The following is a 17,556-nucleotide window of genomic DNA, read 5'->3' on the forward strand; positions in this document are numbered from 1 at the left end:
AAAAAAAAAAAAAAAAAAAAAAATCTAAAACTGGATATGACTTTGGAATCCAGTGGTAAAAAGCTGATCAGTAACTTCTGGGTGGGAAAGGTAAGATCACTAACAGAAAGATATGCTATTTTAAGATATGCTTCTCTGTCTTCTGGTAGTAGTTTCAAGTTCACCTTTGATTCCTAGTTATAGTTCTTTCTGGTGCTAATCACATCTGTATTTTTTACCTTTATTATTACACTGCATTATGATCTTCAAAATGTTTCATTTTTCTCTGCTACTATTATGCTTTGGGGCTTCCTAGCATTTTAAAGATTACTATAGAAATTTTAATTTCGTTTCTAAATATTAAATGTAGTTCTGTGTAGCTGTCTTTTAAAGAAGAATCTGAAAGTTTTTATAAATTTTATCTTGAAATTAGTTTATTCATTATGTTTAATTTTAGGAAGTGGCACTCTTGCAGAACATTCTGAAAATGTGCATATTTCAGGAATGTCAACTGGTAAGTCATTTTTTGTAATGTTTAAATTTCATGCATGACTTACATGGTAAATATTGGAAGCTACCTGGTATCTTACAAAGTGCTATTTGGCTATAAGAACTATTACTGCTTTCTGCAGCATGTAATAAGGAATGAAGTAACTGGAACACAGAGACATTCTCATAAGATAAAAATGATATTTGTATGCCCATGGATTGATTATACTTTTCCAAACATTCTGCATAATCATTTTTTATATAAACACTTAACCAAGAGAAAAGTTAAGCACAAGTTCAATTAGTATTTTCTTTCCATACGAAGTTATGTGAAATGAAAATCACTAAAATGTAATTTTGAATGCTATCCCTGGAATTCAGAGTTTAGCAATTAAACGTTGTGCTTGATTTTTAGATTAGAGTACTGCTCTACATAAAACTGTTGTACTTGAGTGCTCAGTTTATTTGCTCCTAAATGCAAGCCAAGAATATACTTATGTCCATGAAATTCAGAAACTTGTTGAGGTAAATGCATTTTTTCACTCATCTATGAGTTTATAACTTAATTACTTAAAGGTCCCTTTCCAATTAAATTTCCATTCTTAGATGACTTCCATCCACAACTCTGTTACCATATTTGCTATCAACTACAGTAATTGGAAAATGAGGAAATATTTATTTTTTGCCTGCACTGAAAAAGTTTGTTACTATCAATGACTAATTATTAACTAAGATTTATTTCCCTATATTCTTGTTTTATGTGATTAAAAAATTGTGCTTAGTGTATTTGTCAATCTATTGATTTGATTACAAATCTTAATATTGGATTTTTCTTCACTCTTATTTTGTGTCTGACTTCATATTCAGAAAGTTAGCTTGCCACATACCTACGGGTCAGGATGCGCTGATCAAACACATCAGCAAGCCTGGCTTTCCTGCAAATAGTGCCTCTGTAGTCTATGTTAATTCTTTCACATTTGGATTTTACTTTTTGCATATGCATACAAGTGGCACATAATTATATACCTGATGTAAAACTAAGGTTATTCTCAAGATGACCTTGTATCTTTTAACTTTGTACTTGGAATAACTAATGAGAAATGATGATACTTTTCCAAGTTACGCGGTATCAAGTGAGATTGTTTTCATGCATTTCAATTTATACAGCTAAATGGTTGTCTAATCAGTGGTTTTCAAGATTTTTGGTCTAGGAACCAAAATTATGGGGGACCATTAGTCTTTTAGGGCTGCCAAAACAGAAATGCTTATGAGTGGCATTCATGACGTGTACTGATTTCCTCACAGTTCAGGAGGCTAACACTGGGTAGGGTGGTTCCTGCAGAGCCTGTCCTGGCCTAGAGGGGACCACCTCACTGTGGCCTCACTGACCATTCTATGAGCTCAGAGAAAGTGGAGGAGGCTGTGTCTTTCTCTTGTGTAGACGCTGGTTCTGGTAGGTGGGAACCTACTTTGATTTATCCTCAGTTACCTCCTTACTCTGTATCCATTGCAGTTTTTTTTTTTAATAATCTGTTTCCAAATACTGTCACTTTGGGAGTTAGGTCTTCAGCATATAAATTTTGACAGGGAGTAAATTCATAACATGACTTGAAGAGTTTCTGCTTATGTAGGGCTGTCACTACCATATTTACTGTATTAAATCCTGAGCTGAAACCATTTACATTTAAAGTGATTATTCATGTAGTAGATTAGTAGCAACTGTATTTGTACCTTTCTCTTTGCTTTATTTTCTTTTTTCCTTTTTCTGCCTTCTCTTGTTTTAAATATTGTATATTATTCACTTTAAAAAAGAAATAAAACAAAAGTTATCTTAAAACTTACAAGTTCATTGTAAAGTAGCAGTGATAAACCAGTTGCAAGTTATGTCAGTGACACATCTTCAATAAAGGATATCATTATTTGTAATTTTATGGTCTTTAATGATTAACTTTAGAAAAGAGCTGGATTCTCACAACTGTTTTAACATGTGTCATTTGCAGCATGTTTTGTTTGACATACGTAAAGACAATCCAGCTGTTGGGTAATTGGAAAGGAAAGAGTGTTTTAATGACATTTCCAGGTAGTTGTGAATTTTCTTTTGTGATACTGTACCAAAATTCAACAAGTGGTAATTAAAAGGTCCATTGCCAAGTGGAATCTGAAACCAGATCAGTGAACTTTTTGTGCTCTGTTACACTTAAAACCCACTTGGCCTATTTTCTTCTTGTCTAATGATTTTATAATATGCATTAATCATTTGCAAAATACCGATTTGCTGAGTCAGGCAGATTAGTATGGACTGTGCAAAGCAATAAATGTTGGATAGATCCAATATCTGCTCAAATTCTGAATTTTGTACCCTCTCAATATTAGATTATACTTTTTATCTATTTAATCTACTGGGTTCTTGTTGATCATTAACATGATTTAAATTCCTATTTGAAAAATCAGAAATTCACTTTAAATTATATAAAAGATGTTTTATAATTTTAAACTTTTGTCCCTCACTTATGAATTTCAGACATCTGTTTAGAAATATGTATTAGTTTGCTAGGGCTCCATGACAGCACCACAGAAAAGTAACATAAATGTATTCACTCGCAATTCTGGAAGCTGAAAGTGTAAGATCAGGCTGTCAGAGGCTTTGGCTTCTTTGCCTTCTCTTTGTCTTGTAGCTGACATCTTCTTACTATGCTTCCCCTGGCCTTCTCTCTTACCTGTGTCCTGATCTCTCCTCTAAGGACCCCACTCATGTTGGACGAGGGCCCACTGATGTGGCCTCATCTTAACCTCCCCCATTAAAAGCCCTCTCTCCAATCAGAGTACTGGTATCAAGACTTTGACATGGGACTTTCGAGGGTGACATAGTTCAGCTAGTAACAAAATGTTTGCTTTAATTAAGTATATGTAGAAACAGTAAAGCTGGATTCAGAATGTGGCTCAGTGGTAGACTGCTTTCTTGGCACATGAGTCCCAGGGTTGAATCCCCACCACTGGAAAAACAAAAAACAAAATATCATTTAAGAAGTCAGTGAAACCTTATTTTCTGATGGCCACTCTTACAAATCATTCTGTCGAGTGAAAAGAATAATTCATGAAGTTTATTCCAGTTACACCATCTTTTAAAATGGATGCTATCTCAGAGGTGGTTTTGTGTAGAGATTTATTGTATTTTTTTCTTTAGCTGGTGTGGAGCTGTAAGCATAATGTTTAATATGGTACATGCAGATTATCCCTTATCTGAAATGTAAGATTTTGAATTTTTTGAACTTTGGAATGTTACATGTACTTTACTAATTGAGTACCTTTGATCCAAAAATATGAAATCCAAAATGCTTAAAATACAAAACTTTTTGAGCATCATGTCACACTCAAGAACTTTTAGATTTTGTATGTCAGCTTTATAATTTTGCCTGAAGAAGTGAGGGTTCCTTCACTGCCAGTGTACCTGGGAACCAGACTATGGGAGAATAGGTGAGTAGGGTCTGCTTTCTTCCTGAGACCAGCCAGCATAGAAATGCTGGGCGCCTGCTCTCCCTCCTCTGCTGCTCTGTGTGCCAGTGCTCAGGGCCCTGCTGCGCTCACCTGTACTCTGGGAAGTCTGCTGACAACTTCAGCAGTGATGTAACTTTTCCACAGTTGGTCAGCAGGTAATTGATTGTCTAAACCAAGGCGCTTTGAGAGTGAGAACATGCTATTTTTAAATTATATTGTCACCAGTGACAAAACCAGGAATGTCAGGCAAATCAGAAGTAGTCCTATCTTTAGTGACTTCATTTTACTCTGCATGTGTTAAAGCACTTGGTTAGGCCCTTGTGTCAAGAAGGCAGAAGTAAACACTGAGTAAAATACTCTTGTTTCACGGAGCCTGCTCGATGGAGGATTAAGAATGTGCAAATGCACCTGCAGTGTGGTCTTAATGCAGTAAACCCTCTGGTGATAATGATCAGATTAAACTAGATTACAGATTTATAAAAAGTGTAGTTACAATGCCTAGTGAATGATTTAATATTAATTTAATATTTTGGATGACTTAATATTTTGTTATTTTCCTAAGACGAATCCTAAGGGCTTCATTTTGTTTACTCTGGCAATTTGGGGGAAATTTATTAATTTCTGATTGATTATATAGTTTGGGTTCCCATCTTTGAAACGTATTGTTCTGTTCTGTTCACTCCTGTCCTCTTCCTCCTTAAGTTCTTGCCAAGAGAAAGAAGCCTACCCTTTTTCTGGTTGTTATGCTGCAGATTGGAATAAGAAATCTTAATTGTCAAAAATGATATCTACTGATTATGAAATGGAAAAGGACTTATTTTTAATATTTTTCTTTATAGCTTTTTGTGGGCCAGAATTTTAAATCCTCTTCCACAGGAGAGAAATGAGAAACGACAAATGGTGTTTTGTAAATCTAGTGTGTAAAAATCATGAGATTATAGAAACTATCAAAATAATTTAATTGTGCCGGGCGTGGTGGTGCACGCCTATAATCCCAGCCCTGGGAGGCTGAGGCAGGAGGATTACTGTGAGTTCGAGACCATCCTGGGCTACATAGTGAGTTCCAGCTCAGTCTCAACTACATAGTGAGACCCTGTCTCAAAAAAAAAACCAAACAAACAAAAAAAGAATTTGTGTTTATGGGAGTAGGGTGATTATTTTAATGTTTAAAAAATAAGTCTAAATGACACATCTTTTTTTAAATGTTCTAAATGTTTTAAATAGCTAAATTATTACTTATATGCTGCATGGAATTAAACATTTTAGGCTGGTTGATTTATATGAAGACCTTTACATACATTAACAGATATATTTGATTTTTTTAGATGCATCTGTTTTATTACCCTGTAATCTATATTGATTTAAATCAGTACTTGATTATGCTCTCTAATCTTAATTACTTCTAAATGACATTTATTTGTTTTCACAAATTCTGTTTATACATTATAAAAGTTTCATTAAACATTTAGAAAAACTTTGAAAGCATTAACCCTACCCTCTTTAGTTACTAATGTAATTTTGTTTGTCATCTGCATACTATAAAAAGCTGGAGTATACTCACTTAAATTATAATTTTATCTCCTGCCCTTTCTATTTAACATTTTATAGAATACATTTTTCTAGTGTTTGTGTATATTATTTTAAAGCCTGTATAAAATTCCTCTCAAGTGGATATTTTATAATTAATATTTTTATATATATCGGTTTTTCCAATAAGTTTTCCCTGATCTGGATCATGCTACCAATGTATATCTAGCCTTTTTTTTTTTTATTTCTAAGAATATTTCCTTAGTACAAATTTTTGGAAATAGAATTATTGTATCAAAGGTCCTAACTAATTTAATGACTAGAAACCTTTTGACAGATTGCTTTCTAAAAGGGTTGTGCCGTTTTGCACAGCTGTTTGCAATGTATGAGAGTATTTACATTGGATGAGATCATGTTTTTCTTTTTTTTTTTTTTTTTTACCATATATCTACTAATGTCCCAATCTTTTATTTTTCCCACTCTGTTAAAAGAGAAAGTATTACTTCTCTTTTTGATTCATGGCCTGAGGTTGAGATAGACTTTCCTTTTACTCAAGTAAAATCCAGCCTGAAATGTGGAACTACGTTGTGGATGTTAGTAGGAACAGATTCTGGGGTTTGCCTCTTTCTTGGTAGAAGGTTTTGTTTTTACCTGTGAGGATTAATGTGTTATTCCTGATTCACTGGTAAAGCTTCTGAATATCCCTTCCTTTTAGCCTCTGTGGTTGAAGGCTGTAACTGAAGGTAGCTTGATCTTGAGTCTGAATTAGAGTCTTTAATCAGGCAAAGTTGACATTTCCAAGACTTGAAAAAGAATATTACTTAGGAAGTTCCTTAATCCCTGTCATATTAATGGAGTTAGCAGAGTACAACTTGGAGTAGTTTCTAAGCATTGTTCTCTATTCTGTGAGAATTTTATTCTGTTGCAGTCTTTACCCTTCTTGCTTTTGTTGCATTTTATAGTTACCATTCTGGAGCTTAACAGCCTATCACACAGCTCTTTACCAGCTTATCATTTAGTTCTGGACTTTTCAAATCAGGACCCATTTTCTGAATTGCAGTTGATTTGCTTACAGATCAGTTAGCAATATTCTGTAATGGTAGAGACACACTAGAGCAATGTAATAAGATGTTTTTGTTTTCAGCCACAGCTTTAAGTTTGACTATTATACCGTGGTATTTTACAAGTTTCCCCAGAAGAACATCTAGTCTAATAAAACTTTTATTCTTCTATAATCATTGTGCTGCCGTTCTACTGTGTGCAGCATGGGTCCCAGATAACCATCTGTGCTAATCCTAACCAGACCCTCCCTGCTCTGTACAGTCCCAGTGCCTCTGACTGCATGGCCATGCAGCACCTCTGGTGTGCTGCAGGACTGACTGCATAGTCGTCCTCACTCCCCTCCCATGTGGCCGTTTGACATCACCCCGTGCTTACTGATTGCTGTCAGAGGTGGTATTTTAAAAGTACCTTTCTTTCCATTGGAAGCAAGGCTGCTTTACTAGTATTTTAAACACTTGAATTTGCTTTTGTATTCATCATCCAAGATGGAATTAATACAAGATTCTGTACTCTGAAAAATTAGATGGCCAAATGATAGTGTCCACTGTTACCTATAAATTTTATCCTTTGCTTGTCAGTGGGGTGAGCATTCTTTCATTTACAGTGAAATTTTGTTAAGTAAAGTTCTGTAAAAACAGGAGATTTTCTGTTTCTTTTCAGCTGTCTCTTTGCCTCACCAGTTTTACTGCCCGTGGGCCATAGCACTGCAGAGTAGTCTTTACAGAAGGACTTGGATTACATCCCTTCCTCCTGTCGGTCTACCTGGGCTTGACTGGTGTCTTGGGTAGCTGAGCTGTTACATTCTTGTAACTAATTTGAAATGTGCATTTTTTTTATTCTGACTATCTCTGCTTCTTTTCTGCTCTATGAAAAGACATTCTTTGTTCTTAGTCAAGTATAACCCTTCCTGTTTTGTGCTTATATAATTCTTTTGACAAGGCTTTATTCTGTTTTATGCCACCACATATTTAACTTCACACATGACATTTTGATTAAAATTACTGTGAATATCTATTATATCATTTAGTACTGTGTTGTTTTTTTTGTTGCAATAATAATTGTTATGTTTCTTGGATTCGGTTAATAATCATCCATCCTTGTTTCTAAAATACAATTTCCATGAAAGTAAAAATTCTCTTTACTTTTATATTCATTACCAAATTAGGTGATCAGTGGACATAGCTGGCTCTTACTTCTGTTTTAGTTTTATGATTTATTAAAACCAAAGGCACAGTGATTTCCTGTTCCTTTAGTCTCAACTGCTTTTTGTCATAAAGTGTCACTGTGTCAGTTGAAAATAAACCTAATTTTTTGTCCATGGAACAGGAGTTGTTCCTTTTATTTTACAGGTAGTTCAGCTCTAATCATAAGTATCTGTGCCTTATTTTTTTTCCCCAGGTTTTACAAACCATAACATCTGAAGTTTGAGGGCAGTTTGACAGTATTTTGAAGTAATTGTCTTCTCTCTCGTGTGTCCTCGTAATAGAGGTCGTTTAAACACATCTGAGTATTTTTAATGACTGCTTTTTAAAAATAGGCTTGATGCATTTTTCTAGTTTTAAAACTAGTTATGTGGTTTTCTTTGGGATTGCTGAAATAGCAGGATGGGCATGAAAAAGTCTTACTTCTTAATCAGCTGTTCCATTTTCGAAACTATACAGTGAGATCTTTGCATTTTAAACCAGGAAACTAATATCAAAAATTTGTTAAGAAATCCATCAGAGAATGTCTATCTGTTCATTCTTTAGTAATTTTTCTTTCTTAATTGATAGTATACATGATAAAAACAGTATGTATTTAGTATAGCCTTCTAGTGTAGCTTAACCACTAGCATTAGTGATGTTACTGCCTTTTGATTTCTATCCCAGATGTCCTGTATACTAGAGCCACTATAAATTAAAGGGATAGGGCTCTTAGTCATATAACCCATCACTATACCTATAAAGAAGATGCTGTCCAATAGGAAAGTTGCTATATTTTTAATGAACATTTAGGACCACTTTAATGTAGGAGTTTCTTTCTTGAATTAATGGGAAATTTATAAAAGGCATAGATATACATCATATCATCATTAATTTTTGTGTATATCCAAAAATAGCTGAGCAAAGTAAATTAAATAGTTTTCTTGGCAGATGTTTGTATTCTAAGAACAACCTGTTGATACTTGTAATTAAGAGAGGTATTAGGGATGCAGAATGAATTAAAGTATAGTTATTTCTGGAATGTGTATTCCTGGAATCTTCATATTTTTCAAAATCACACAGTAAGAGGGCTTTTGTGAGAATTAGTGTCAGCACATACCAATTACAAATATGTAATGTTCTAAGTAGAGAAGTAACAAAATATTAATCTGAACACACTAGCAGTGAAATAGCCTCTGACACTGACACTTTGAATCATCCAAACTGTACAGCTGTGTGTGCTCAGGTTCATTCTCCCCCGAAAGACATTTGCCTCTAGCAAAGCCTAATATAATCAGAGCCAGAAATAACAGTTCCAACATGTGTTTCAGCAGTAAGGTGTTTTGTTTTCATATGAAGTAACACCTTCACATCTCCATCTGCACTTACAGTTTCCCAAAATATCTGAATATTGAAAATATCTGAATATGAGAAAGCTAGGCACGTCACTAAGGCCAGAAAGTGACCACTTCTTGCAGTAGAGGAAGGCATTTCTATAGGACTGTTACATGTTTTCTTACTTGCAGGCACTCCTACCTCTGGTCATTTCAGATCATCAGCATGCTGGGAATAAAGACTGTTTTGCATTATACTGGCAAGATTCCTCCATTTGTCAATTACATATAAACTAATTTTTGCTGGAGAATCAACTAGACTGTAGCTAAAATAATTATATATGAGTAATAGAGAAGGCATGGATAGGATGAGTGTGATGATAAAAGAGGGTCAGATCTGATGTGCCATAAAGTGGGAGTATTGTCAAAATCTAGGAAGGTGAAGTTCAAATCAGCAATTGCTGTTTTAAAACGTATTATTTCCTAAAGATTTTGAGTGTGCATTCCAACCCTACCCTTACCCTGGCTTCCATTTTTGTGAGACAGCTAATCCGTCACTGCACCATGTCTCCTCCTTCCTTGGGCTCCTGGTGCCCAGCAAGGGTTATACAGTCACTGCCCTCTTCCCCTGAGCCTGGACCCAGCCCAGGTGACCATCTCAGTTCAGCCTCTGGGCTCTGCTGTCCACCAGGCAAAGTGCTGTCATTTACATCCTGGCTGTGTGATAAGTCCTTGCTGAAATACAGTCCCTAAATGCTCCATTCTCTAGTGTTTTAACCCTCATATTTATGCTGATATTATTAATCCTCATTTTTATCAAATTGATCACAGCAAACCACTTCAGATTTTTTTAAAGATGCAAAATAACAGTAGTATAAATATATAGTTAACTGAGACAAAATGAAAATAGGTTGGTTCAGGTTAGGTGCTGAAGCTAAAGTCTTAAGAGTTGGGATGAAGAAGTCACTGAAATAATAAGGGACTGAAATAATGAAAAAAAGACTCAGAAAAGCCAAGTGGGAGATTGGAACACACAGTGGGCAGTGACACTCACCTTGATTATCTTAACAGGTGATGAGTTTGTTTCTGACTTGGAAATTTCCACTTTTTGTCACTGTGAGGTCTTGCTTCACTTCCTTTCCCGTTCTTCAAGATCCTTGAGATTGCCTGTGGGATTCTTAAAGTCAATTTCCTTTTACTTAACTGCCTTTTCCCTCAGCCAAAAGATACTGAAGCCATCAAAGATTGAGAATAAAGAGGATTTTGGAGATACATTATTTTGAGCACACTGAATTTTGGGTTAGAGTGTGCACTGCACATTTGACTATGCAGAGGCATTGGGTTAGAGATTTTTAAGCCTGTGACCACAGAGTGTAGTTGAAATTACAGGAGAGGATGAGATCTTGCATCTTGAGGGAGGAGAAAGCTCACAAGTGACTCAGAGAGACCACCAGAGCCGAGGCTGGCTAATCAAGGGAGCCTGGTATTGGAAAACCAACATGAGACTGGCAGGGGGAAAGCCAGGGCAGTAAACAGTGTCACAGAGGACAGAATGTCACTGCCATGTGCTCCAGACAGGTCAAGTGCCTTGGAGAACAAAGGGCCCACTGGACTTCACCCTGAGGTCTCTGATGACCTTTACCTGGTTTCTGTGGAGATAAGGGAAGAATTAGAAGTCTTGCTTCTGTAGGTCAAGGAGAAATTGCGAAAGGAGGAAATGAAAAGCATACTGGTGCATCCTGATGAGCTTTTGGAAATAGGCCAGAAATCCATCATGATAATAGGGGAGGTACGTGACTGGAGGCTGAACTAGACCTTGGAGTTGGTCAGGTAACAAATCTTTATCTTAATATGTGAAGAGTCCAGCAAGTTTGAGTGGTCTGCAGTGTGGCAAAACCAGTAAGTGGCAGATGGAACAGACAGTATCTAGGACTCTGATTCCACCAGCATGTGGAGATGAACTCTTATCCAAACAGGCGGGGAAATGTGGTGATCTCTTTGGCAGCTGAATTCATTCTTCCTTAGAGAGAAGAATATGTTTGTGGTGGAGTATAGTTAACCACATAGCCACTGTATTGCACTTGGAAAAAATGTGCTAATTAAAAAGCCACTGGATCACCAGGTATGATGATTCACTCCTGTAACTCTAGCTGCTTGATAGGCCGAGGCAGAAGGATCACAAGACTGAGCAATTTAGTGAGACCTAATCTCAAAATAAAAAAATAAAACGTGTTGGGGGTGTAGCTCAGCCCTCCATGAGTTCAACCTCTAGTAACATTGAAAAAGGCAAATCTCCTGGGTTACCATAAAGAATGATTAATAAATATATTTAACCCAATTTAAATATTATGTACTATACCTGTGTATCAAAGTATTACATTGTGTACCATTTATATATGATTTTTATGTTTTATATATCAAAGAAATTTTTTAAAACTGCAGAGCAGAATGCTGAATTTATCTGTTACAAATGTGGAAAATCAAATCAAATATGAATTTCATAAGAAATTCAGGGAGAAACTTTGATACTGTAGTTTTGTTTTTTATTAACAAGAATCATTAATATTTTTAAATGATGTTAAAAATACCTATGGAATTAGAAATTTAAAGCAATGAATCTTTAAAAATAACCATTCTTATTTATAGTGATATGTCTCATTCTTGGGCAGCTGCATGTAAATATTTTATATAAAATGCTATAAATATTTCATAAATTTATATTTTATAAAATATAAATGTTTATATAAAATATTTACATACATTTTTTAGTATCTTATCAGAATTTAACCTTAGTTTTTGGTAAATAAGAGCACCACCTAGAGGTTTCTCTTATAGTATTTGAGAAATTCTTAAAAAGAAAACTAATAAAGCAAAAACCTAATAAAGTTTGCTCTAATTTTTTCCTTGCAACTAATCTGTCCTTTATGTAAAGATTAACAGTTTTCTGCTTTGTCACGGAATACTCTCACCTAGTTTTTGGCTGTATTTCACAGGTGTTAAGTCAGCTAATAAATATTTGAGTGCTTACATGGCAGTATGAACTCGGAGCTGTATTACGCTCTTTAATGCAGATACATTTTTAAAGAAAACACTTGTACATATTTTGGGCAACAATTCCCCATACTGTAATTATTTTTGCATGTTTATTTATATCTTCATAAATTTAAGAATCCTTCCTAGAACATATTGTTAAGAGATAATGAAAAAGATCTTACAAATGACTTAGGGTATCTTTTTTATTAAATTATTATGATGATAACACGGAGCAAAGTGGAAACAAAACTGGCAACTTATTAAGCTTTGAAAACAATTATATTTAGAGAAATTTAGTTTTTGTCTAAAACACATTAAAATTGACATTTTCCTTGTAAAGGAAATTTAATGAAACAACAACAAAAAATGGAAAGTTTGGCTGCTTGGGCAGTGAGATGAGCTTAGAGCCCTCTGTAATTATGTCCGTGTTCCGTGCTGGGAATCTCCATATTCTGTTAGGCGCGAGCAAGTTGTCTGAAGCAAGGTGCGCTTTTAAAGCCTGGATTGAAGGTTTGCTTCCGAGAATGAGATCTAGGTAGAGGAAGTAAGGACTGACTTCAAGCAGTATATATTACTTTATTTTGGTCATTGTGGGTAGAGTTTTTTTAAGTACATAGTATATTTTAAAATAATTAAATTAAACAGACTATACTTCTATTACAAAAACATTTTTCCAAATTACAATTATAGTAAGCATATTTGACTCCCTATAAAATGGGTTACTTGATTTCTAAACTAATATCAGTACTAAAGCATGAGCATCAGGCCATGTTTTGTATGAGCCACTTTGTTGACACTGATCATTTACCTTACAGCTCTTGGTAGGTCTGTGTGTTAATTGGGTGATTATTACGACAGCCTTCTCTTACCAAGTGGAAGATAGACAGTAAGGTACCTCTTCTGAGCACCCATGGGTTTGAGTTCAATATGTAGTTTTTTTTTTATTATTGTAAAGATCTCTTCAGCACCTTTGTTAACTGTTTATGTGTGCCTGACAGCTACTCTCCCAGTTTCTAATCTGCTGTTACATTAAAAATTGAGTAATCTAATTTGTTGAAATTGTATTAAAGAGAGGTTCTATGATTTTAAATTCTACTTGAAGGCTTAAGCATTCATCATGTTGTTCATAGTGCAGTTACTTTATTTTTAATTGAGAGAATAAGTTGATATTGCTAAATTCTCTATAGATAAAATATTAACAATATTGCAGTGAGATTCAAGATAATTCAGGGAGAATGTTCCAGGAAGGTATTGGTATTAGTTTCAACTTATTCCACATGCATGAAAATTTTCTTCCATGATAATCAGATATCTAATCATATAGTGATATTTTTGAACACTATTGCATTTCGGGAGTTTGTTTTTCAGTAAATTAGGAAGCATTCATGACTCTGTAATAAAGTTTGGTTAATTTTTTTTTTTTACCAGTGGTAGAACTCAGGACCTTGTGCTTGCAAGGCAAGTGACAGAACCACTGAGCTAAATCCCCAGCCCCCTATGATGAAGTTTGGATGTATTAATGGCATAAATGGAAGAATTACTATACTTTGCAGTAATTTTGAATGTTTTTCTGTCTTTATCTAGTCATCTACTAACACCCTAGTAAAAATTATGTTTATTTAAAGTGTTTTAAAAGCAAGATGAGAGTCATAAGACTGCCAACACAGTAATTCAGTAAATACTGAACTTTAGGTAATTTATAATGAAGAAATATAAACTTAAAAGGTGGGCTTGAGAAAGGATAGCTGGATTAGTCAGATTCCTTGGCTAACTAGTAATACTGACTCTTGAATAATACAACTTGAAAACTTCCTTGCCTGCCCAGAACATGTACTTAATTAGGATAAGGCTCTTTGTCTAAAAGGGAAGAAATTAAAAGATCACATTGAACTAATAGAAGCTTTCTGAGGTTGTTAATGCAACATATTACTACTGCATATGATCTTATGTTTGAACTGTTTTTTTAATAAATACTGATTTACTTAATGCTGTGTTTTAAAGCCTAATGACTACCTAGGATTACTTTGGCTGTTTTCCAGCTTGTGGAGAGACTCCAGAACAAGTCCAAGCACCACGTGGTATGATCACAAGTCCAGGCTGGCCGTCTGCATACCCTGTCAGACTCAACTGCAGCTGGCTCATAAAGGCAAACCCAGGGGAAATCATTACTATAAGGTAATTCTGATACCTTTGTTGTATTATAATATTTATTACAAAATGTAAATTAGATTAAATTTCCAAGTAACACTACCTAACAGTAATATAAAAAGAGTTTTTAGAAGATAGACATTATATCTGTCAGTATCATATAAGAGTAACGTGTTTCGAATACTTTCTAATGGTGGTAATATATTTAAGGTGAGTCACCTGTATTCTTCTAAGCTACCGTTTAACAAAAAATACAAATTTGCTGCATAAGTCACTAGGATCAAGAGTAAACTTAGGCAATGGAACAAAGTTTGCTAATCCACTTGGAGATCTAGCCCCTAACCTGAGCGGAGTCCTTTTCCTGAAGGTGCTAAAACGTGATTGTAGATGCATGTCTGCAAAATAACCATACATTTAAGACTCTATCAACAAATATGATATAAAAGGTCAAGATTAATTCTTTTTAAAAAGTAGTTAATGCAGAGAAAAACCAGGAATAAGATACTGTGCAGAGACTGTTTAGTAGACTAGATATTGCTTAAGGAAATTTTATCAAGGATATTAGAAAAAATATCTTTTTGAGAGAGAAAGTGAGCCTGAACAAAAGAACTGTATTTGGAACTGCAACACAAATAAGAAGGTGTTCCCATCACAGAGACAGCGCTCTGCGACTGCATGAATACACACACCATTGACGTCCTCTCCGGTGCCACGTTTTCATGGGTGAGAGTCATGGAATTTTAGACTAGAAGAGACTTTGTGGATCATAGCCTCAAATCATTTGTTTTATATTTTTTAAAATATTATAAACACGGCCTGCTTTCCCATATTTTCCATTTTCCCTTTTGTATTCTTTACCTGAAAAGCAAAGCTGCCTGCCTTGGGAGAAACTGCCTTGCATATTCTTTTTACTTGGATGCTGGCAACAAGTACCATATGATTTGTTTTCCTTTTAGGCTTCTCTGTCCCAGGTGACTTTTTCTGGAAGCCTGGAGCTTCTTATGTGTTTACAAAATAACATTTTCCAAAATATTCGATGTTTAATATTAAACTAGAATTTATAGAGATTTTAATCTTTTAACCTACAAGTTAAACTTGTAGTTCACCAGCTCGCTTATATAAAATTTGGAGCCTGGAAGAATTACAAGAATCTTATCTTCTTGTTTTGATCATGTGTTGGACCCTTGAAATTTCAAAAGTAAGATACACTAAAAATGTGGAACAAAATTAGAGGTGAAACACGCATGTAAGATGAAATTTTCTTAATTCTTGAAGTTTATGCATTTGGATTTACACAGATGAGGAAGTGATTTTAATAACAAAGTTTTTGTTATAGGAATACCAAAGCTTCAAAATGACATATACCTAAAGACAGGGATTTTGCCTGTGATTGTTCTTGTAAAATCTTAAATAAATAATTCAAAAGAATCTTATGCCATAATCAAGTGCATTTCATTCAGACATGCAACTTAGGTAGTGTTAGAGAATTTTTAGTTAATTTACCTTATCAACAAGTCAAAAGTATATGATTAGGATAGATAGATGCTTTAAAGCATTTTGATTTAAAAGAAAATCAGCGCTCATTCCTAAATTAAAAAAAAAATTCCTAGTAAAATGGAATTGAAACATGGTTTTTAAAAATCTGGACAGAAGAAAACAATTACAGGGTATAAACAAACTGAGAGCTCTCTGTATAAAACAGGCTGAAAAGGTGACATAAAGGCATTTTTACTCTTTCTCCCTTGAAACGCACCCACATTAACAAAGACTAGCTTATCCTTGGGAGGGAGAGACTTGCATCCTAGAATGCTGTTCAAAGCCAAGGACTGGGATAACGCTATTGTACTCAAGAAAGCTGAGAGCAGCATCTACTAACCACAGCTTGAACTGCTTGGGGTGGAGGGCTTCAAGGTAAGAAGGCAGATCCTAGCAAGTGCAAGGGACTTTTCCACCTGCTACCCCCTGGCAGGGTTGTTACTACTCTGAACCAGCATTTAAAAACTAGTTCTAGAATGGATACCCAGGTGGGGGACATAAAGGGGAAAAGAGAGAGAACTAAAAATCTCAAAATAAGCCTCCCTCCAGAATCCTGGAATGTTTGAGAAAATTTAAGACTAAGGAAGAAGATTTATTCTCAGCAGGTTCACTCTTAACCTTTTTTGTGCCTATTATGGGTATTTGGTAGTCTAGTGAATATATGGGTCCTTTCCCACAATACAGCTTTTTAAATTCATAAGACAGAATTGCAAAGCATAATTAAAATACAGCTATCAGATATCTTAAAATATGTTAACATATGCTCATTAATACTAATAATAACTAATGATAGTCCTAGTAACTACCATAATTTCAAAGTAATCTTGAGTGTAAAATATTTTTACGTATCATTGAAAGCTGAAATGTAATGTGAAAGTATCTGTTTTCAGATAGTGACATAATGACGGGTACTATAAATACTATCATGGTTTATTGTTACAAGTAAAGGAAATGCTAAGGTTAATGAAAAAAGTTATAAATTATCTCTTCCCATTTTGAGAATTTGGAAGGAGTAAAGAAACACTGTATACTTTTTGCCTTGGTTAGGGAAAAAAGTGTCTGTTAGTATTTGAGTTATAATACCTGAAGATAACTACTTTTCTAAAAGGAGGAACATTAAGTATTGAGTAGAAGAAAGGGAACTTTGAAAAAAATTGTATTTATGTAAAAAACATAAAGGAGGAAAATGAGAACTCAGAAAGGCTTTAGTTAAGCACACAAATGTATTAAACCTTCAAAAGACAGATGATCTAATTAGATTTATTGGTTGAATGATTTATATAATCTTGCTATATAAAGAGTTTCTAGGAAATGAAACTAATACAGAAAGTCTAAGAAGGGGACAGAGAAAAGATTGGCTTTAGAGATCCTGATCAAGAGCAAGCTTAGTAAACGGAGAGTGGCATCAGCTATAACAGAGCCTAAGGCTCAAATATGAATAACAAATGGGAAAATCTGCCAGGAAGAAATGAATAGTAAACTGTGGGTTCCTAAAACCATAGCCTAAAATACGTATGAAACAGAATATGGAGAATTGTCTACTAAATTTGACTAATCCACAGTGATTAGATTTTAAACCTACTTTTATACCTATTTCAACAGATAAAAGCTTTCACATATAAACCAGCACTCCAAAAAATTTTAAACAATATCCTAGGAAAAGACAATGAGGATCACAACCCCAGGAAACCCAGCAGAATGAATCTATGAGGCACAACAAAAAATTAAATGCAAAGGGGGAGAATCCAACAAAAAGAAAAAGTCATGACAAC

The 17,556-nt window shown here is 34.6% G+C and overlaps 1 protein-coding gene across 1 annotated transcript in view; it reads left to right on the top strand.

Moving 5' to 3' along the window:
• Positions 1-17,556, top strand: part of Lrp12 (LDL receptor related protein 12) — a 68,303-nt gene that overhangs the window by 29,507 nt on the left and 21,240 nt on the right. Inside the window, exons 2-3 of the mRNA XM_010612135.3 lie at positions 437-493; positions 14,140-14,275. Of these exons, the coding sequence (XP_010610437.1) occupies positions 437-493; positions 14,140-14,275 (193 nt within the window). The remainder of the gene's footprint in view (positions 1-436; positions 494-14,139; positions 14,276-17,556) is intronic.

This window comes from Fukomys damarensis, unplaced genomic scaffold (assembly GCF_012274545.1).
Source record: "Fukomys damarensis isolate Sample0158 unplaced genomic scaffold, DMR_v1.0_HiC HiC_scaffold_5, whole genome shotgun sequence".
NCBI classification, from domain to species: domain Eukaryota; kingdom Metazoa; phylum Chordata; class Mammalia; order Rodentia; family Bathyergidae; genus Fukomys; species Fukomys damarensis.